The sequence below is a fragment of the Alternaria novae-zelandiae genome, assembly GCF_023758075.1.
Source record: "Alternaria novae-zelandiae strain BMP 2774 chromosome Unknown scaffold_10, whole genome shotgun sequence".
In the NCBI taxonomy this organism is placed as follows: Eukaryota; Fungi; Ascomycota; class Dothideomycetes; order Pleosporales; family Pleosporaceae; genus Alternaria; species Alternaria novae-zelandiae.
This window is the reverse complement of record NW_026056970.1, coordinates 720,307-741,111: the sequence shown is the minus strand read 5'-3', so window position 1 is coordinate 741,111 and position 20,805 is coordinate 720,307. Positions and strand designations below refer to the sequence as shown.

The following is a 20,805-nucleotide window of genomic DNA, read 5'->3' as shown; positions in this document are numbered from 1 at the left end:
GCCGCCACTCCGGATTGTGCGATGATATGCCTCTTGACAACTGTCAACCATGAGGGGATCGATGTGAGAGCCGCCACACTCGAACCAAGCATTGCAACGACGAGCCTCAGATCATGAATATCAATCTGCTCGCCCTTTAATGTGTAGGTGTGGAATGGTAGGAAGTGTCTTGTGAAATGATGGGATAGACATGTAGATATATATGTATTGGACGAGACCAAGGCTGCGCCTCACTCTATCCAAGCCACCACCGCAATGGGGCTGCAAGTCTCACCCATGAGCCCCTTTCGAGGCAACCATATAACTGAAGTTGAATGATTTGTTTTGGTTGGTTACTAATGTGGGGCCATGACTTCTGCGGCATTGACGGCAAACCCTCGATCTTGGCAACGAGAGCCTACGCGCCCATACGCGTAGCAGCTGATGGTCCAGCATATGTCCATCACTTTCCAAGTGCCTTCAGCCTCTCGTCCACCAGCTTCGAAACCATCTTCTCCAGTATCGCGAATTCTCCATTCGATGACCCTTCGAAGTATCCAGCTACGCTCTTCTCAACATACTTACCAACCTGGTCCACCTCGACATTGACGTCCTCGCCCGGCTTCTTGCTTGCCGTGACGACTTTCTCTTGCGTGTAGGCAATCAACATGACCTCCCACCAACCCTCAGGACCATCCTGCACCTTTGTAACCGTCAAGCTAGCACCGTCTATCGTGACGTAACCCTTTTCGACAATGTATCGCAGGACCGAGGTATCGCGAGGCTTGAAGCGGAAGGTAAGCGCGTTGCCGTCCGGCGTTACCGACTCGATGGTGGCGATGGTGTCGACATGTCCTTGCACGAAGTGACCGCCCATGCGTGTGTTGGCAGAGACCGCGCGCTCTAGGTTGACATTGGAGCCCTCCTTCAGCGACCCCAAGTTTGTCCGTCGGAGGGTTTCGGGAGCGCATCCGATCTTGAACGATGACTTGGTGAATTCCGTGACGGTGAGACAGGTGCCTGGTTGGATTAGACCACGAGATGAAGTATAGTAGTGCCAACGTACCATTGACGCTGATACTGTCGCCCAGATGGGCGTCACCCAGTATGTCCTCACATCCGGAGATGGTCAACGATGTGCCGCCGCCTCCCGAGGCCGTCTGGTCGAGCTTCTCAAGGGCGGCAACAGCTAGCCATCGTCAGCCGAGCCGCGCAGAAAAGACAATGCATGGTAGCTTACTGCCAATGGTTTCAACGAGACCAGTAAACATGGTGGGGTGGGTAATTGGAGAGAGAAACTTGGTGGGGTTCTGCAGCTAACGATGAGCCTCGGATCACCGAACTGGAGCTAGCCCATCGTCGGGAATAGGTATGCCGTGGAAGCATTCCGTTACCCGGCACATATCGTGATTCTACATACACCACATCGAAATGGCAAACATGTTGCTGAGAAGCTCGAGACGCGCTTTCCAGGCGACGGTGACATGTTCACGGTCCAATTGGGCACGACCCAGCCATGTTCGACGGCTAGCAACTGAGGCATCGAATGCAGATGCGAACAACCTGCCTCTAGCCGGCATTAAAGTGCTTGATATGACAAGAGTACTTGCTGGAGTGAGTCATGATTCATGAACTCGCGAGAAACTCGACTGACTTCTAGTAGCCATATTGCACGCAAATTTTGGGTGATCTTGGGTATGCGATGGATGACCCTGTACGACCCAACCGAGGTTGGCGAGATTAAAGACTCAGGAATTGACATTTTGTTAGAGCAGACGTGATCAAGATTGAACATCCAACAAGAGGAGGTGAGTAGAGAGGTATTTCATCCTGCTTTCTGACCCAACTAATTTGCCTAGACGACACACGAGCATGGGGACCACCTTACGCGAAGTATAACGACAACCAAGAAGGTCCGGGAGAGAGTGCTTACTACTTGGGTGTCAGTACGACTTCGTTTTCATGGCTATCTGAAGCTGACTAAGAGTAGGTCAACCGCAACAAACGATCGATAGGCCTGTCTTTCCAGCACCCAGCTGGTGTAGACATCTTGCATCGCCTAGTCAAAGAATGTGATGTTCTTGTCGAGAACTATCTTCCAGGATCTCTAGCAAAGTACGCCATGGACTATGACACCGTGTCAAAGATCAACCCCGGTATCATCTACGCCAGTATCACAGGTTACGGCCAGACAGGCCCCTACAGAAACAGAGCAGGTTACGACGTCATGGTTGAAGCGTACATCCCCCCACTCATCTTTCTAACACCATGTCAATGCTAATACAAACCAGCGAATTTGGCCTAATGCACATCACCGGAACCCGCGATGGCCCACCCGTCAAGGTCGGTGTAGCAGTAACCGATCTGACAACCGGTCTCTACACCTCCAACTCCATCATGGCAGCTCTCTTCCGGCGCCTCAGAAACCCCAAATCCAAAGGCCAACACATCGACGTCGCGCTTTCAGACTGCCAAGTCGCCACTCTGGCGAATATTGCCAGCTCCACTCTCATTAGCGGAAAACGTGACACTGGACGCTGGGGAACTTCGCATCCATCGATTGTACCGTACAAGGCGTTCAAGACGGCGGATGGAGATATCTTACTGGGAGGTGGAAACGATAGGTTGTATGGAGTTTTGTGCAACAGGTTGGAAAGGCCCGAATGGATTCTCGATGAGAGGTTCAAAACGAACGCGTTGAGGGTGCAGCATAGGGACGAGCTAGAGGATTTGATTGAGACGGAGACGAAGAAGAAGACTACACAGGAATTGCTCGACGTGCTCGAGGGAAGTGGAATGCGTAAGTAACAGCTGTATGCCTTGGGGTTCTTAGCTAACGATTCCAGCGTACGCCGCTATCAACGATGTGCAGGATACATTGAACCACGAACACGGTATGTATATTATTCCTGCTGGAATAAGTGTTTCTTATCGATGCTAATCTGGAGTAGTCCTCGCAAGAGACATGGTCAAAGAGATAGAGCACCCGGCATGTGGACCGATTAAACTAGTCAACACGCCCGTGAAATGGTCAGACTCAACTCCAGGCATACGACTACCTCCACCCACACTAGGCCAGCATACGGACGAGATACTCGGTGATACATTGGGGATGAGTAAGGAGGAAGTGGCGAATTTACGCAGTGAAGGTGTCGTTGCATAACCTATACCCATTCCTTCAACTCAGGTCTTGGGTCCAACACGCCATAGTCAATATCTAGAAACGAAGCCTTTTGAGGAATGTATTCCAAGCCAAATCTGTTCTTGAGTTCAGTCCCAAATATCCTGTCAAAGGAATTGTATTCTCCCGAACAACCCATCTCCAGTTGAACGAATCTGTTGATGTGATCGTTACGCGTCCCCTTAGGTACCTCTAAAACCAATGAGAAATCGTCACCTTCTGTCCAATTGTTGATGATGAGTTGGGGTTCAGACCAAATCGAAATTTGAAGGGGTTGGCGATAGACGGTAGCTTGATCAGTGAGACCAGGCTGGATCGGGTTGAATTGGGACGCAATATGATACCCACGTGCTGGTTTGTTATCGCAATTTCGATCATCCATTATCTTGTGTACTTTCCACAGCTGCATGAGGGCAACCTGGTGACGTTCTTCTCCTGGAAAAGTCCTTACTAAGCGGTCGTTTGGGTGGTCCCCGGCTGGATCTTGGAAGCCATCAGGGAGCACGAGGAATTCGCGGGGTTCAGACTGGGCGTACAGCCACTCAAAAAAGCCATCAAAGAGTGGGTCTGTAGTTCTTTCCTCCAAGGGCAGTCCAAACATCTCAAACACAGGGTATTTCGCCGTTCCTTGCATTGATAAAGATATCCAGTGTTGATGCGTAGTAGACCATTTCGGTGTCGAAGTGTTGTTTATTATAGCTGAAATGTTGGCAAGAGGCTCAACAAAAACACGTGGTGCGTATACAGTTGTGAAGACAAACAGACGGAAGTGTGACCGGATTATGGCTTCTGTCTGGGGCTTTGGCCATTCGTCGGGCGAGTCAATTTGGTCAAGATCATAGCCGCCAGGGTAGGTCTGTTGAAAGTTCAAATGACAATGCTTGCCGGTAGACATATAGGCCAATACCAACAGGTACAGGTCCATGACAGCCTCCACCTCTTGAAACCAAGTTGCGGCTGGGATTGAGGGACAGCCTGGCGGCACTTCAGTCTCATTCTGAACAGCCTCGAAGAAGTCTTTTGAAGGGTAGAAAGAATAGTCGCCCCGTACGTGGTCGTAATGGCAGCATGATTCCCAGGGTATACGCTTCAAGCGGATAGCAAGCAGTGCATCGTCAACTGCTACTGGACAGGGTCTCTGGTGCAGCAGGTAGAAAGCATGAGGTTTGCAGTTGTCGTCGACAACTTGCTTGAAACGGCGCGAGATGCGTCTGTACTTGAGCAATTCTGGCAGGGTGGTGCTACACTCGGCGATGCAGAGAAGTATTTCGGCTGGGAGGTTGTCCATAGTGGAGGAAATGAATTTGCACTATTTTAGGTTGGCGGCTAGTAGGTTGTAAAGTAGAGTAGGTCGAGACTAAAGGGCGAGCTTCTTTGTACTCCGCATCCCCGCGCGATCGCATGGCTTACGTCACCGCGTTCCATGAGCGACGCGACGGTTGTCCAGGGCAACGGCGTTCTGGCCATGTTGACCGACACGGGCGCGTGCACGAGCGGCTCCACATGCATCTGGTACACCAACGTCGACTGACATTTTGCCTGCATCGCCAAACCAGAAACAAAACATAGTCACAATGGAGCCGCCACCACGACCCTCGAGTTCGCTGTTCGATGTCTTTCTGCGCCTGCGCCCTTCCAACTCGGGAAGTGCGCGCTTCCTCAGCGTCGAAGAGAGCGAGAACCATCATCCAACTCATATAACGATACAACCGCCTACGCAAGATAAACGCAAGCGCGCTGTTGAACGGTTCGCTTTCACGCAAGTCTTCGAAGAAGATGCGCGGCAAATGGATTTGTTCAAGGGCACTGGTGTGGTTCCCATGATTGAAGGTGTCATGGGCGCACCAGGCCACCACGGCCGAGATGGACTTCTTGCAACGCTGGGTTGCACTGGCTCTGGAAAGGTATGCATCTCTTGAACGAAGCCTGCAAGTCTGTATCTCACATGTTAATGCGCTCACAGAGTCACACGATCCTTGGCACCAAATCCCAGCGCGGCCTCGTTCAGATGACACTGGACGTCATTTTCCAAGCATGCGACGAGCAGCTCGTACAATCCCTCTATGGCGCCCCGGCGTACTCCTCGCTCGCAAATGCAGATGTGTCAGAAGCACAAATGTACACTGCGACCGCATACATCGAAAATATGTATGGCGACAACAACCAGTCGGGTCGCTATTCACGAGCGCAAACCCCCGTGGCAGTAAGTCCAACCCCATTTGATACTGGAGAATGCAGAACTTGAGGAACGCGTGCTAACAAAACGATAGGATTGTAGTATATTCTCCACAGGAAGCACATACAAGTCAAACAAAATGCCACGTCCGTCTACACTCCCACAATCACCCTCGGTGGCCGATATCCAGATACCTACAGATCCGAGCGCAGAATACGCAATCGTCATGTCAATGTACGAAGTCTACAACGACCGCATCTTCGACCTGTTGAGCGGAAACGCCTTGAAGAACAAACAGCCAAACGTGAAGCGCAGGGCGCTCCTCTTCAAGAGCACCGAGAAGAGTCCAGACCGAAAGGTCGTCGCTGGCCTCACCAAGATCATATGCGGAAGCTTCGAGGAAGCTATGATGGTGCTGGAAACAGGTCTCATGGAGCGCAAGGTCACTGGCACTGGAAGCAATGCTGTGAGCTCGCGGAGTCATGGCTTTTTTCACATTGAGATCAAGAAGAGAGACGCAGAACGCCAAGATCCATGGTCCAGCAGTAACCTTACCATCGTCGACCTGGCAGGTTCAGAGCGTGCCCGAAATGCTAAGACCGCGGGTGAGACGCTTGCGGAAGCTGGCAAGATCAACGAGTCCCTCATGTATCTGGGTCAGTGCATGCAGATGCAGTCTGACAACCAAGGAGGTTCAAAGGTGCGTGTACCCGCCCATCTCATCGTTTCTTCAACTAACATGCTCTCAGAACATTGTGCCCTTCCGCCAGTGCAAACTCACGGAGCTCCTCTTCTCGAATTCGTTCCCTGCCTCCGCCCGTCAAGCACAATCGCACCGTCAGCCTCAAAAGTCCATTATGGTCGTAACGGCAGATCCCAAAGGCGACTACAACGCCACGTCGCAGATTCTCCGCTACTCCGCCCTCGCTCGCGAGGTCACCGTGCCACGAATGCCATCCACCTCCGACACAATCGGTGTACCACTCAAGCGCCCTGGTACAGCCTCCTCAGGACGCGCGACCCCTTCAGGTCGCACAACACCCTCGGCTGTAATGGAAGAGCTTGAATATGCCAACGCCGAAATCGCACGCCTTACCTCGGAAATCGAAATCTTCGCTCTGCGCCTCACCGAGGAGACAGCTCGCAGGAAAGCAGCTGAATTTTCCTGGGCCGCAGCCGAAGACCACATGGTAGACCTCGAGCAAGAGATCCGCGACGAATGCTATCTCGAAATGGAAGCTGCTGTCGAGCAAGAACGCCGAAGATGGCAGACGGCACTAGACAACGAACAAGACAACCAGCAAGCACACATCGACTCCAAGATCGACGTCGTCATCCGCGCGACCAAGGCACAGATGAAGCAAGAGATCAAGGTGTACGAAGACCCAGACCCAGAACTCCGCGACCGGGTCGACGAACTGGAGCGAGAAAACGAGATGCTGCGGGCCAGATTAGAGGCCAGTGAGCGCGAGACGATGCAGCGCTCTGCGAGTCCGATCAAGAAGATGAGGATTCTGAAGAGCAAGAAGTGGCAAGATCCTGAAAGCACGTTGGGGGGATATGGCATCGACGATGAATGAGTGACGACGTTAATGGCTTCGTAACGAGGTTATGCACGGGTTGGCGTTTTGGATTAATGTGGCCGTTTTAGGCCCGGTTCTTGCTTAGCTATACTTCTCGAGATACCACGCTTTCTGTTTAATTTTCCTGGATAATACAAGGTCCTTTCCTTTACCTGAACTATTCAATTGCAGGGTGACTGACCATAACGCTAACTTGTATTACTGTATGCATGCTTCTCGAGCTTCACTTTCGCTGCGTCAAGAGGTCCCTTAGTGAAGGTTGCTCGTTGCCCTTAGTGAAAGCAACCAAGCGCTCCACATCCTCGCTATCCATATCTGACAGTTCGTCATCACCGGTAACCTTAGCAGAGGCTTCTCCAGCAGCATCCTAAACTACTTTCTGTCCATCTCCCATGCCATCCAGTGTGCCATCAGCGCCCAGCCCTGTCCCGTCCCCCTGGTAACTATGGCTGAACACCTCAAAGTTGTCGTCGACAAGCCAATTAAGATCTTCGCTCTCTGGCCGTAGTGTTCGTGCGAGACCGTTGCCAGCTTTGGGGTAGTGTGCGGGTGGGTCGGTGTCGTAGCCGTCGTCTTCTTCGTACTGGTTGCCTGCGAGATCTATCGTTGTGCGCGGCTGGTGGCTGCTCTCGCCGAGGAGTTGTGCTTCTGCAGCGTCCATCTCGGAATGAGAATGTGATGAGAACTGCGGTGTGTGGCTTGAAGTTGTGTGGCCGTTTGGAGTCGAGGATATCTGACCAAGATTAAAAGATGGTGGGGGTTGGTAGCTGGTGTAGTGTTGGGTGGATAAGGGCTGTTGTTGCGGCGTTTCTGACTTGATGGCTGAGGTCTCGGGTATAAGGCTCTTTACGTTCGGAGGGAATATGGGTAGTTCTGGATGTCGGATCGTAGCAGTCAGGAGGAGGCCAACTAGCTGGTTTTGTGGGAGGGTATTGAAGTATGCGCGTTTCTGCTAAAGTTAGTATACCAAGTCCTGGCAAAGATGCCCGATTTGAGCGGCCGCGTGGACCTACCTCATCTATAGTCAGGTCCTCCGCAGCGACCAGATCCTGTGCGCCGTCTACGACAGACTGCTTGGCCCGTATACATGGTCCACACAGCCACTCCTTCTCCAGCACTGTGACGACCTCGTTGTCGATGGGCGGGTTATGGCAGTACTGGTGATACGCGGTACTACACGCATCACAAAATACTATCCGGTTGTTCGACGGGTCGGTCTCTCGGTGACAGGTCTTGCACTTCGCAGCAAGTAGTGTCTTGGTGGACTTCCTCCGCTTGACCCCCTTGGCTGGCTCTGGGATGACGGGTACAAATGTGACGGGCTTGTTGACGCTTCGGCCGGACTTGGTTTGTGTGGGTAGTGGGGTGTACGAGTCTGAGACGTCTGAGTCGTCGTTGTCGTTCTACATCATGTCAGCACACAGTCGCAGAGCACTCCACAGCGACTGACATTGCTCTCCTCGTCGCTCTCAGATCGCTTCCGCTTGCCGCCTCTGCCTCCACGTCCTCCGCGACCGCGACCACGACCCCTTCCTCGCCCTCTACCAGATCCGCGACCAGAAGAAGGGCCCGACGGCGATGCGCCGACTTCCGTCTTCAGTCCACTTGGTGTGCTAACTCGTCCCCCTCTCCCCCTACGTCCCGTACTCGCCGCTGGCGGGGGCGTCGGCAGTTTGTCGCTAGTCACGTAACTCTGCAAGATCTCTGCCCGCTTCGCCTCAAAGGCAGCACTGCCGGCGGCATGGCCGTTCTTCCCTTGGATGCGTTCGAGAATCGCTGCCGTAGATGCCGAGTACTGGCCGAAGTTGGGGCTTCCAGCAGCGCCGCTGTTCGTAGGAAAGGTAGACATTTGCGACGACCATGCAGTGGGTGCTGCCGACTGCGGTTCTGCATGTGGATGCGGAGGTGCGGACATAGTGGCTGCGCCGCCGATCGCAGTTGGCGCGCCATTGCCAGCGCTAGATTCGTCGTTCGGTGGGTTGGGCGGGTTCATCCTGCTCTAGCCAGTCCCGCGACTGTAGCTACGTAGCTAAGAATGACGCGATTATGTTTGTGGAGCAAGTAGATGGCATGCTGCAAGTTGACAATCAATTCGTGAGAGGCCGCGGTTCTGGCCTAGCTTGACGCTAGCGCGAGTAAGAAAGCGCATTGCATCACTGGTCGCTGTTGCTTCTACACCATCTAAAGCATTCATCTATTCCTCTCGAAATGTGATTTTTGCCTGTATGGTTTGCGCCGGATCCTAACATGACTCTATCTTGACGTTCGACTATACAACGTTCATTGTCTCCCCTCTTCCAGTCTCACACTATGCCCTAGAAGCCTCGTACGATATATCCCTCCTAGATGCCGTCTCGCCCGGCGTCATCATCTCAATTTCCGACTCCGATTTACCGGCCTTGACATACTTCTGCTTGCCCATGGTATTGCCCAGCGCAGGGAAGCACAGTCCCGGGTGGAATACTGTTTGCGCCGCCACCGTAATCGCAATCATCACGCCCTCTAGTATGATGAACTCAATCTCGTTACGCATGAGTTCACCTCCCCAGCCTCCGAGCAGTTCAGGAATGCGATACACGCATCGAACGAATATAGCGGTGTATGCGACTACAACAGCGCCGCAGAAGAATCGGAAGCGTCGGTTTGACCAGAGCCTGAGCGCCGAAGCAGAGAGCTGATCGCGACGGTGGTAGGTGCGGACACTGTACTCCAGTACGAGGAGGCCGAATATCACCAGTACTATTCGGTTGTCAGCTGATTCTTATGGTAAAGCATGCGAGGTCAAACTTACCAACAACCTGCCAGATAATACCCGCAATCATGAGATCCGTCCCGACGTCTCCAATGCTCTCTCCCGGGTCTGCCGTGGCCGCCAGCGCTCCACCCGCACTCTGCATGACCAACGAAGAGATGTCGCAAGCGATGAAGATATACGTGTACCAGTTCGGTCTGACTCTGCTCCACTCCTCGCCAAACTGGATGACCACATGCTTGAGTGTCAAATAGATACCAGCAGCCAAGAAGGCCGGCGCAAAGATGACTACCCCAACTGTTAGCGACAATTTCTTTCCAAGTCAAAGGGCATAGTTACTTACGCATGACAATCTGGATTATGAATCCAGTATTGTCCCAAGGATTTCTATTGAGCATAATCCTGCCAATGTACCCAAGGCATTCTGCCAAACATCCCAGTCCCACGCCAATCATATACGTCCATGTCTTGTGGCGGATACCAAAGTAAAGCTGAGCGACGAGAGCAAGACCGAAGAAACCCGCGAAAAACGTGTTGGCGGCGAGATTTGGTGTGTACCCGTAAATGGTGGCTTCAACGGGGCACTCAGGCGAGACATCAATGCAGAGTTCGGTGTCGCCCATTGTTATTGTTTTGGTAGGTAGGAGCCGATGTAAAGTTAGATTTGTCTTATCGAATGGTTGTAACGTTCAAGAAAGAGTTTCAGATGAGCATGCCTTGAATGACACATCCATCTACTCATATATGTACTACTCGAGATGCACAGATAATCGAGTTGGTGGCTTGCACTGCCATTGTGATACTCATCCATCATCGCCTGTTCCTGTACGGACTGCTTGCAATTCTAAATCAGGAGTCGCATGTCGAGTCGCGTATGCCCATTATGGGCCATCTTGCGACGCGGGGCGTAAGTCGCAGGAATCCCTGCTCCACTTTTCGGATGATTATGGCTTGGAGCTTCGTCTCTGCCTGGGAATATGATGGCTGAGCGGGATTCGCACGTTGCCTGCCTTAGGAGTCGGGAGGCCTAACGGGCCGTGGCGCAGGCGAAGCAGCTTTCGTTCGTCTCAGGTCAGCTTACGTTGATCAACTTTCAGCTCTATAGCCAAGGCTGAGGGCTTGACATGGTACTAACTCCTTATAGGGCGTCAGGCGAGACATCCAACGCTTCCTTCGTATAAGATCACAGTAACGCGTGTGCGTCGGTGTAGGCGACCAAATGGCTTTCACGTCAAGATGCCTCGCTATTCTATGTGAGCATACGACAGACAGATTCAGAAGGAGCGAGAAATAATTAGACGGTTTCTTGATTCGGTGTGATTATGTGCAGTTATGTACGGTAGTCGCTATATACTACAGCCTGTGGCTGCTCATCGACCATATACATCATAGTTATGGGCATTGATCAGTGCCATACCCTCTTTCCTGTATGTGTCCGGCTCCAAGTAACTCGTGACATTGGCGTCGAAGACCATGTCCATTGGGTTGGCGTTGTCGTACGGAGCCCAAATGGCTTCTGTTCCGTTGTAGTCGTACGTCTCCCTCCATGCGTTGGGGTCAAGGTCGTGGATGAAGCTGACCCAGTTGCTGTTCATGAACCTGGAAAGATCGCTGTAGCTCTCCGTCTTGTTCTCGAACGGAGGAGCGGCAGCAGGCAGGTAGCCGACACCCTGTAGGTTGAGGAACACGAAGGAAACCTCCTGGAAATGCGTGACACCGACTGCGGCGGGAAGGCCAGCCGGGATGGCGTTGAAACGGTAGCAGTATGCAGAAACGTTGGCAGCAGCCCATGTCTCGCAGGTCAACCTGCGGTTGGCGATGAAGACCTGATCACCAAAGTAGGACGCTGAGCGGCGATACTCCGGTCCCCATTCAGGGCCCAGCGTGAGGTTACCCAAGCTTTGAATCACGTTGACCGAAGGATCGTTAGGGTACGCTGCAAGCAGTTGCTCTGTCAAGTTGGCAGGAACTCCGTCTGCCATGATGAAGGTACGAAGACCCTCGGTGGAGTTCACAGGCGCAGGGCTGAAGGCCGAGCCCTCATCCGAGTTGGCACCCGAAATGATTGGGACATGAACGAATTCGCCTGTGTTGAGCTGGAGCGAAGTGCGCTTCTGGATGAAGTCACCATCCAGACAAGGCATGAAGTTCGTGATGTTGAAAGTCGGGGTTGTCGTGTTGAGTGCAGTGTTGAGCTGCTCTGCGGGCAGCTGGCGGAGACATTCGAGTGGGCTGGTGGTGTTTGCACAGTTTGTTCGGCGAGTGAGCTCGTTGTACATGTCGGCGTATCCTACTGCTGGGTCGGGAAGACGGCCGAAGTTAACAGGGTTACCACTCTGCAGGATAGCACCACGGAAGAGCTTGTCATCACGTCCACTGTAGGCTGTCAAGTGGAAGCCAACGGACGCTCCACCAGCGCTCTCGCCGTATATTGTAACTTTCTCTGGGTCACCTGTCTCCTGTCAATTCGTGGGCTCCAAGTGTTTCAATAGAAAAACTTACCTCCAAAAGCTTCAATGTTCTCCTGTACCCATTGCAGTGCCAGGCGTTGATCCCTCAGGCCGAGATTGAGGTTGCCAGTGTCCCTGACTTCTTCACTTCCACTCAGGAAACCCCAGGCAGATAGTCGGTAGTTGATGGTAACCCCAATGATGGGCTTTCCAATCTTTTGGGCGTTCTCTACGGTGAAGGACATGTTGTAGCGCTGATCGATACCTCCTCCTTGGAAGAAACCGCCTCCATGGATCCAGAATGCGACTGGAAGCTTGTCCTCTGCACTGCATCCTGCCGGGCGGATAACGTTCAGGTAGAGGCAGTCTTCCGATATCTAACATAAGGAAACCAGGTCAGTGCATGCGAACTGGCTATCTGGTTTTCTCGAAACTTACCGGGTAGTTCCATTGATCAGACCCATATCCGTAGCACTGCAAGGTCTGTTAGCCATGTCTCATACGTCAGGCAAGGTTATGTACCTCAGTAGAGTATTGCGTCGCCGGCTTTGCCTCATCCCAAGTAGCATTGAGGCTGACAGGGTTTCTAAAGCGAAGACTCCCAACGGGCGGTTGAGCATACGGAATACCCAAGAAGAAGTCCTGATCATATTCGGCAGAGTGTGTGCCGACATACGTTCCGTTCTTCGTCTGAGCGGTGGGCGTAGCAGCTTCCGAAGCTGCTAGGCCGAGGAACAGCGCGGCCGCTAGAGAGTTGCGCAACATCTTGACAAGCGATGACAGATGGGATCAAGCCCAAGCAATCGGTAACCTCAGCCATGCTTTATAGTGACAAGCCTTAGCTCGCTGTCGCTCGGTAGCCTCGTCTCGGGGGATAAAGGTCGTGTCGAACAGCGCGACTAGACATCTGCCGCTCCGTCCTTGAATCCGGGGTATGACGGTTTTGCACGCCAAAAATGAAAATGGTCCGAACCGAGGATGGAGTTTTGCGGGGATCATGACATCGTGACGCTCGTTGGTTTTCTCGGGAGGTGGAGAAGCGTGCGCGACCGGACTTGCTATTGGACTGCTCCAGCCCGGTGTTTACCCGCAGACCTCTAGATGTCTCCTAGCGTAGCAATCTGGGCGATGCTGTGGGGTGCAGGAAAGGCACACGCCAACGGCATTTCTGAGTCTGGGGCTCAGACTTTCCCCGGTGTTTTGGTCCCCAGAAATCCTCTCCTTTCTACTTTGATCACGGCACACGATACACGGGATCTTTGAGATACTCTCATGGCATTGAGTGAAGACGCACATACTAAATGCGCAGTATATGCTGCGATGAATACACAAGACAGAAGGTCTACAAAAGCACTCGGCAATTCCATCGGAGGCACTACGGCATTCTACCACCGGAACAGGAGTCCGCTTCATGAGGCTCTTCTAGCGACTCAGCTTTCTATGCTATCGCCAAGGTCCTTACTCGGTAGTATTGGTAATTGTGGTACATATCGCGATCCATCCAGAACCGCCTCACCAAAAGTGTCCTAGTCCTTTCTCCTCATTCGGTGGGTGAGAATTTTGTCGCCGCGACAACTCCATTCGGTCTACCATCCGTGCGACTTGACACAGGCAGATACATATGCGGCGTTTTGATTGAGCTTGCCATCAATGGTCCCGGGTAGCGACCGCATGAGAATGGGTGAGGGCTCCGCCAGCCTACTTCTCCCAGGGAGCTTGGAGTGCCGACCCCATGTACCTCCGAACTACAAGCGGCCGCTGGTCCCTTCGAAGCATAGCCCATAATGTAGAGTTGTTTCGAGTCTATTCCATCACACATCAAATCAGTCTCGAAAGAACTCGCCGTGGATCGTGTGTAGTGAGTACTTTTGTGTGTACTGACAGATCATCAGTTTAATTACGTGGTATCATCTAGAATATACTATTATCCGCGCAAGTGAACGGTCCGTTCAAAGTGCTGTTGGGATCATTGTAGATGTCAATGAGAGCCTTCAATGATGTGTACAGTCCTCCTATCATTAGGAACAACGTCACCATCATGATGCCGTAGTTGACAGCGGCTACCGCCTTCTTCCGTGGTGAACTCCATTGTGTCTTCCAGTTCAGATGTAGCCAGAAAATGCTCGTGAGACCAAAGGTGAACCACGAGATGAAGATGGCAGACGAAATGTTGAGGATAGATGAGAAGATGGGTATCGCGTTGGAGATGACGAAGGAGACAATCCAGAAGAGGGCACCGAGGCCAATCCAAAGGGTCCATGTAAGGGCGTTGTGTACGTTGACAGCCTCGGGCTTCATGTTACGCATGATAGTGATGTACTATATTGAGGTCAGCTTTGTCTTCTTTCTCATGGGAGAAGAGATCGTACCATAAACTTGATGGCAGTAATACCGATGATCAGGCCAGTTCCCAGCACAGAAGGGATAAGAATGCCGTAGGCAATCTTAGCTGTCAACTCTGGCGCAGAACCAAGCGCGGGAGATGTAACTGCATCGCCTGCCAGGCCGTAGATGACACAGGCGACCACGATGTAGATTACGACCTCGAAGGACTTCTGCATAAAAAGAGCAGGCGCGAAGTCCTTGGATGGGTCTCGCATCTCGGCCATAACGCTGATGAAGCTTTGGTTTCCCGCGAAAGCAAAGGCGACATTGAGCAGAGCATTGACAGCCTCGACAAAGCTAGGCTTTCCGACCAGAACGATCTTGGCCTCGAAACCTGGCGGAGCTTGTGGTCCACCGACACCAAGCGCGATCATGACGATCAGAACTGCAGCTACGATAGAAATCGTACAGACCCAGCTAGCTGCGGCTGCAAAAGAGAGCTTTCGTGGAATGCAGAGCAGCCAGCAGAGAATATGAGGGAAAGCCAAGAAAGCCACCGTGCAGAGGGCGTGACGCGAAAGCGTGTTGAGTGCGACCGACAAAGTGATGTTTGCCGAAGCGCAGATAAGGACGAGGTTGAAAACGAAAGCGATTCCAAGGAAGCACTCGAATGGCTTGCCTCCGACGTACAACGCGCAGTCTACCAGATTCGTGACCATGGGATATCTTCTGTAGAACTGAAGAAGGATGTAACCGCAATAGGTCGTCAGACCACCGAATCCGAGGATCGCGATAATTCCGGGGATCAGACCGAGCGTCTTTAAAGCGGAGGGCAAGCTGAGGATTCCGATTCCGACTTCGATGGTGATCAGGATCACACACGCTCGCCATCGGCCCAGCGTACGGTAGTTCTCTCCCGGAGCATTGGGATACTCGGTCGCTCCGGCAAACCCGTCGCCTGTCCATCCGGTCGTTATATCGGTGTTGTGTCCGTATGCCTCCATATCGTCTTTATCCGATGCGGTCGTGTGAGAAGCAACATCGCCGTTGGAAGGCGCCTGGGGCTCTTTCTTGAGAAAGGCTTTTAGACCCATGGTTGAGGTTTGACCGTAACAACGTGTTACAGGGTCTCAAAATGCAATGAACGAAATATAGCTCGGTAGCGAAGAGCGGCGACGCTGGGTCTTTTGAATCTCCTCGCCTCCTGTATCGGACCTCTGGGTCATCATCCTAAGACGTAACGTGTGCTAGTGGCCGAGCAGATCCTGGGTGATCGCCTCCCGGCGACTAATGCACATATTGACTTGAATTCTGGGTAGCATGACGCACCTCAAATGGATCCGCTGTCAAGCCTGCCATAGCGGAGTGTAGTTTGTGGGGGAATGAGCACGAGGAGGCTACATGCGGCATAGGCATCAGAAAACATCCTCGCTGCGTAGTGCCAGTGCAGAAAGGGTCCTGAACTTTTGTGAGAAGTGTGGGTCATCGTGAGTAATAGTTTGCGCTGAGACGTGACCGTGTCGTCGCGAGCTCCACATATCACGTAAAAGTCTTCGAGAAATTCTTCGTGCCGGGATTGGCCGCTTGGCAACGTCCTGGAGCCACCCGAAAAGCGGTGCTAGGTGTGACGTATTAGCTGAGCATGCTAGATGTCTGTCATCAAAGAGTTCGTCTGAGTAGTGTGAGAGATGCAGTCGACAAGGTGATGCCGTGGTCAGCGGGAGGGAGGTGGGGACCAAAGCGGGCGCTAGACACTAGGCTGGTGCTCCCACCAAGGCTGCATGTGAGGCGGCACGAGGCACGCGACAAAGCGCGCAGTCGTAATGCTTTCTGTTGCACGGAATTCAATACTTTCAGAACGTGTAGTTATCGTAGCGGATTCGATGGACTAGCCTCCCTTCTGACTCATCAATGTTAACACGACACTTACGAATTGCAATGAGAGCTTCTCGTCCGTTGAACTGAGTGGCTGGTAGCTGCGATCACTCGCAAGCGCACACATTTGCGTTGACACCCGAACGCATGATGGTACAGCTCCGAGGGCTGCGAAATGTTTGGGAGACTGTATGCAAACTTCTCATCGCGAGAAGATAGCGTATCGAGGCGGTAGCACTACATCTAAGCTGGTGGTGTTGCAAAAAGGTACGGCTGGGTCTTGATTGGCTCGAATGCAGGGCAAGAATTAGCTCGTCCTTGGCCGTCCGGGGCCTGAGGGTGGTTTTGGTGTCTGGACATTCCACGTTGTGCGTGGTACCCGGTTCGTGGAATGCCTGGAGACAAGACTTCGGGAGACGATGCAAAACTGGGAAAGCGATTGTCATAGCAAAGATGACGTTCGACGGATGATCAGTTGATGGCACCCGAACAAACTGAGCCGCGGAAACGGCCATTCACACTAAGTCGCTTCCAAGTTTAGCGTTTGACTATTGCCACCGCGCCTTGTGGGGCTCACCGGGGAATAGAACAACAAGGTTCCCCAATGTCGCTCCAGCGGCATCTTTGCGGGAAAATCAGCGGGTATGTGAAAGTTAAGTAGACATCGAGATGGACAATCGCGAGGGAGAAGGTCTTGTGTTGAGCAGGCCGATGAGTGTAGATGAAAAAGCAGAGAAATATGCTCGCCAAGGACTGCCGATCGTCCCGTTTCTAGTGCACCCGCTGGTTGGACGGCAGGTTGCACCGACCCAGGTGCCAGAACTTTCCCTCTTCTACTCTCTGCTTTCTGTACCACACACCGCCATCGCACAACCTTTGTTCACGGCCTTCGTGCGTCTCATTTTGTTTGTTACTGGGTGATTCAAGGCCAAACGCAGAGAAAGCTCTACTCACATAGCAAGCCACCCCCGAGCTAGACGACGACTGCGTGTTGGCGAAGCCGTAAGAACCAAATCAGGTTGCAGAATGTCATTTCTTACCAAGAACCGAAGAACAAGCCCTCAAGATGCCCCCGAAGCCACCCAAGACAAATTTCCCGCCGCTCAGCTCGGCCTCCTAGGTATGGTTTTCCCATGCCACCGACACTAGTTGTTGTTCGCCCGAGCCTCGCACTGACAACACACTCCAGCGCTGGTTCGAGTCGCAGAGCCAATTGCCCTTACTTCGATACTCCCATACGCCTGGAAACTCGTCACCAACTTCCAAGTTGGGTCCGAAACGAGCGCACCGTTCTTTGCCGGTCTGCTCATCTCTGCCTTCTCGCTCGCCGAGGCATGTTCAGGCATGTATTGGGGCTCAGTCTCCGACCGTATAGGTAGAAAACCCGTTGTCATACTTGGATGTCTTGGGACAATGTCCTCGTTGCTACTTGTTGGCTTAGCTCCAAACTTTTGGGTCGCGCTCCTTGGGCGAATCATCGGCGGCGCACTCAATGGCAACATTGGCGTCATCCAGACCATGGTTGGAGAGTTGGTCAAGCGACCAGAGCATGAACGTAAGTGACCACAACTACTTCTGTCGGGCGTTGCTAACTAGAAACAGCAAAGGCGTACGCAGTCATGCCATTCGTCTGGAGCATTGGTACTATCATTGGCCGTAAGACAAGATCAATCCATCGACTCCTGCTTATTTGTACTAACTACAACAGCGTCGATTGGTGGATACTTTGCTGAGCCCGCTCGTAACTTCCCATCTGTCTTCAGCCCCACAGGCCTTTTTGCGAAGTTCCCTTACCTACTCCCAAATATCATCTGCGCTTCCTTGCTTCTGCTCTCCATCTTCATGGCATACTTCCTTCTAGAGGAAACTCACCCGGACAAGCAGCCACGAGGCTACTTCGAACAATACGATGCGGCCGTCGCAGAGACACCTCTTTTGCCAGCTCAAGGCGCGACGGCCGATGCGTCGGCAAACCTGACCGCGGAATCTTACGGCACCTTCAACGCCGTGGAAGTCGAACACGACGAGATCTGGCGGGTGCGCTCCAACGGCGACTGGGTTGAATCTCCGACGAGCGAGAAGGTCTTCACACGTCCAGTCATCATGTTCGTCGTCGCCCTAGGTATCTTCACGTACCATTCCGTAAGTCTCCTAGTCCATCACAACGAACGAACAGCCGGCTAATTGTATCCTAGATGACATACGATCACTTGCTCCCCATCTTCCTCCAAGACAAACGCGCCGACGATGACATGAACGCGCTCGACCTTTCGCCTTCGTCATTGGGAGGTGGGCTTGGCATACCCATCCAGAATGTGGGCATTATTCTATCCCTCAACGGCATCATCCAGCTCGTGATCCAGGGTTTCGTCTTCCCTCTACTGGCGGATTGCTTTGGTGTATGGCGTCTGCTTCTCATGGTCACACTGGCACATCCGATCGCATACTTTATTGTTCCTTTCTTACAGCTTCTTCCTGAGAACTTGGTCTATCCTGGTCTGTTCGCTTGCTTGACCGTACGGAACTTGACGTCGATTCTCGCCTTCCCCCTCCTTCTGATCATGATCAAAGAAGCTACGCCCGATAGATCGCATCTTGGAAGAATCAACGGGTTGGCTGCATCTACCGGTGCTGCCTGCCGCACAGTAGCAAGTCCCATCGCCGGTTTGCTCTACGGCCTCTCTCTCGAGCTTCACTTCACGCCTTTAGCTTGGTGGGGTTCCGCTTTGGTTGCAATTTGCGGAGCTCTTCAGGTGCCCTTTCTCAATCGCGCAGCGCATGAGTGTCACGCTCGAGTGCGTAACGTGGCTAGCGACTATCTGACCAAGGAGCGTCGTCGGAGCGAAGTGGTTCGCATTGTAGTAGAAGATCAAGAGTAATCGGTGCAGCAGGTCTCGCGCATGATAAGCATCAGTTTGATTATAGACGAGCAGTTGGCATGGCGTTTTTGTTTGTTCGTTTTTCCATATCGACTTGCTTGTAAAAAGCGAGCTTGATCCTCGGCGTCTTGGGTACAACGGCAACGATACCAGAATACAAGGCATTGGCGTTTAGCATAGGTCTTTTGGCGTTTACTGTATTTACATTGGCATAGATCACAGTTACCATTTACATGATTTGCAACAAGAACAATACGACACATTTTCCACAGGCCCAAGTCACAGTAACTGCCGTTGTCGAGTGTGCAGCTGAGAGCACTAGGGTAGAACATAGCATAAAGTCAGTCGTTCATGCGAGGTCCTCCATCACGGATGAATTCTTGAAACGGCTGGGATGCCATGGACACGGGGAATACGAGAATAGCAACGTGTCAGGGCTCTCCGAAAGGGCAACCCGACAATAATACCCCGAGGTAGTGAGATGTAATCGAAACAGCTTTTCGGCTGAAGGATGGAGGGTTGTTGCCATCTGCTATTTTACTTCATAATACTCTGAAAGCCTTCGATAAACCCAAGTTCATCACATAGCCGAGTTCGCTTGTGTACTCGTGTCGTGACAGCTCGTAGCACGGTCCATCGCGAGTCGCGAACACAAGGTGGTGCCGTCATTCCCGCGCTCACGAAGCAATCGTCTGCGCCTGTGTTCCGAGCTGACACCGCCACTCCCGGCCGTTCACGACATCTTTTTGCCCTGTTCCACACGCTGCAAGGTACCCGTGCGCCATGTCTCTAAAGCTTGTTGTCTTATCCTTGCATGATGCGCAATGTCTGAGAGGCAGGCAACCGCAACCTCCATTTAGAAGTCAGATCAGCTTTTCGATAGTGCACAGTATTGATTTGCAGAGGGATGTTGAGTTGTTTGCGGCCGATGAATCGCGCATTTCCTGACATGGGCTCGCTTGCCCGCCCAACTCGACAAGAAGTACCTGAGGTGTTAACACTACGAGCCGATGGCTTTCCCACGACACTCCAAAGCTCTCGTTCATGCCGCGCTCCTTCCAATAAAGCAACCAAGCCTTTGAGACACGACCTTCCGATGGGCCTAGGATGTATGTCACTCGAAGCTTGTTGTTCCTGACGCTCGTTGGCCGCAGCGATGGCGGAACACCCATGAAACACGCTCGTGCATATTCTTCAGAACGACAGCGTCATGGCTATAGTTGGTCGGCGGCTCCGCCCAAAAAGGAAATACAGGCAACGGAGATCGACTTGGCTAGGCGATACGGCTCTGGACGGATGCAGGAGAATGAACGGAGTGGAGAAGATGCAGGAGGTGGGCAAGAATGGAACCCTCCAGATGCCCGTATGTAAGACATTGGCGCATTCGAAGTATCGCTACTGAAGGTGATCCGAAAGGCAACAGAGCTGGGTGCGATGACCTGTCGACAGCCTGCGGCTCTGCGTTTCTACCCGTACGACTGACACTGGACCCCGACCAGTCGTTGGCCTGTCGCACAATATACTTGACGCTCTTGGCTTGCCAAAATACACACTGCCAACGCCATTGGCTCGTACCTGCATGATAGTCTACTCCGGTGGGCTATT

The 20,805-nt window shown here is 52.6% G+C and overlaps 7 protein-coding genes across 7 annotated transcripts; 3 read left to right on the top strand and 4 right to left on the bottom strand.

Annotated features, from left to right (window-relative positions):
- Positions 1-442: 442 nt before the first annotated feature.
- J4E88_005606 (uncharacterized protein) lies at positions 443-1,250 on the bottom strand (the record flags this gene model as incomplete). The annotated part of the gene is made up of 3 exons (XM_049399241.1): positions 443-999; positions 1,046-1,168; positions 1,220-1,250. The coding sequence occupies 3 exons, from the start codon at positions 1,248-1,250 to the stop codon at positions 443-445; spliced, it is 711 nt and encodes a 236-aa protein (XP_049255032.1).
- A 169-nt stretch (positions 1,251-1,419) lies between these two features.
- J4E88_005605 (uncharacterized protein) lies at positions 1,420-3,142 on the top strand (the record flags this gene model as incomplete). Its single annotated transcript, XM_049399240.1, has 8 exons — positions 1,420-1,593; positions 1,643-1,674; positions 1,750-1,787; positions 1,839-1,921; positions 1,970-2,217; positions 2,271-2,779; positions 2,826-2,873; positions 2,931-3,142. The coding sequence occupies 8 exons, from the start codon at positions 1,420-1,422 to the stop codon at positions 3,140-3,142; spliced, it is 1,344 nt and encodes a 447-aa protein (XP_049255031.1).
- Positions 3,143-4,734: 1,592 nt separating this feature from the next.
- J4E88_005604 (uncharacterized protein) lies at positions 4,735-6,916 on the top strand (the record flags this gene model as incomplete). Its single annotated transcript, XM_049399239.1, has 4 exons — positions 4,735-5,064; positions 5,124-5,363; positions 5,431-6,036; positions 6,086-6,916. 4 exons carry the CDS (start codon positions 4,735-4,737, stop codon positions 6,914-6,916), a joined length of 2,007 nt encoding a protein of 668 aa, XP_049255030.1.
- A 370-nt stretch (positions 6,917-7,286) lies between these two features.
- On the bottom strand, positions 7,287-10,018 carry J4E88_005603 (uncharacterized protein; the record flags this gene model as incomplete). Its single annotated transcript, XM_049399238.1, has 6 exons — positions 7,287-7,868; positions 7,933-8,322; positions 8,370-8,913; positions 9,250-9,658; positions 9,711-9,959; positions 10,015-10,018. The coding sequence occupies 6 exons, from the start codon at positions 10,016-10,018 to the stop codon at positions 7,287-7,289; spliced, it is 2,178 nt and encodes a 725-aa protein (XP_049255029.1).
- Positions 10,019-11,041: 1,023 nt separating this feature from the next.
- J4E88_005602 (uncharacterized protein) lies at positions 11,042-12,886 on the bottom strand (the record flags this gene model as incomplete). Its single annotated transcript, XM_049399237.1, has 4 exons — positions 11,042-12,123; positions 12,174-12,498; positions 12,560-12,595; positions 12,644-12,886. The coding sequence occupies 4 exons, from the start codon at positions 12,884-12,886 to the stop codon at positions 11,042-11,044; spliced, it is 1,686 nt and encodes a 561-aa protein (XP_049255028.1).
- Positions 12,887-14,032: 1,146 nt separating this feature from the next.
- On the bottom strand, positions 14,033-15,540 carry J4E88_005601 (uncharacterized protein; the record flags this gene model as incomplete). The annotated part of the gene is made up of 2 exons (XM_049399236.1): positions 14,033-14,440; positions 14,491-15,540. 2 exons carry the CDS (start codon positions 15,538-15,540, stop codon positions 14,033-14,035), a joined length of 1,458 nt encoding a protein of 485 aa, XP_049255027.1.
- Positions 15,541-17,347: 1,807 nt separating this feature from the next.
- On the top strand, positions 17,348-19,200 carry J4E88_005600 (uncharacterized protein; the record flags this gene model as incomplete). The annotated part of the gene is made up of 5 exons (XM_049399235.1): positions 17,348-17,441; positions 17,511-17,876; positions 17,924-17,977; positions 18,030-18,463; positions 18,517-19,200. The coding sequence occupies 5 exons, from the start codon at positions 17,348-17,350 to the stop codon at positions 19,198-19,200; spliced, it is 1,632 nt and encodes a 543-aa protein (XP_049255026.1).
- Positions 19,201-20,805: the final 1,605 nt, after the last annotated feature.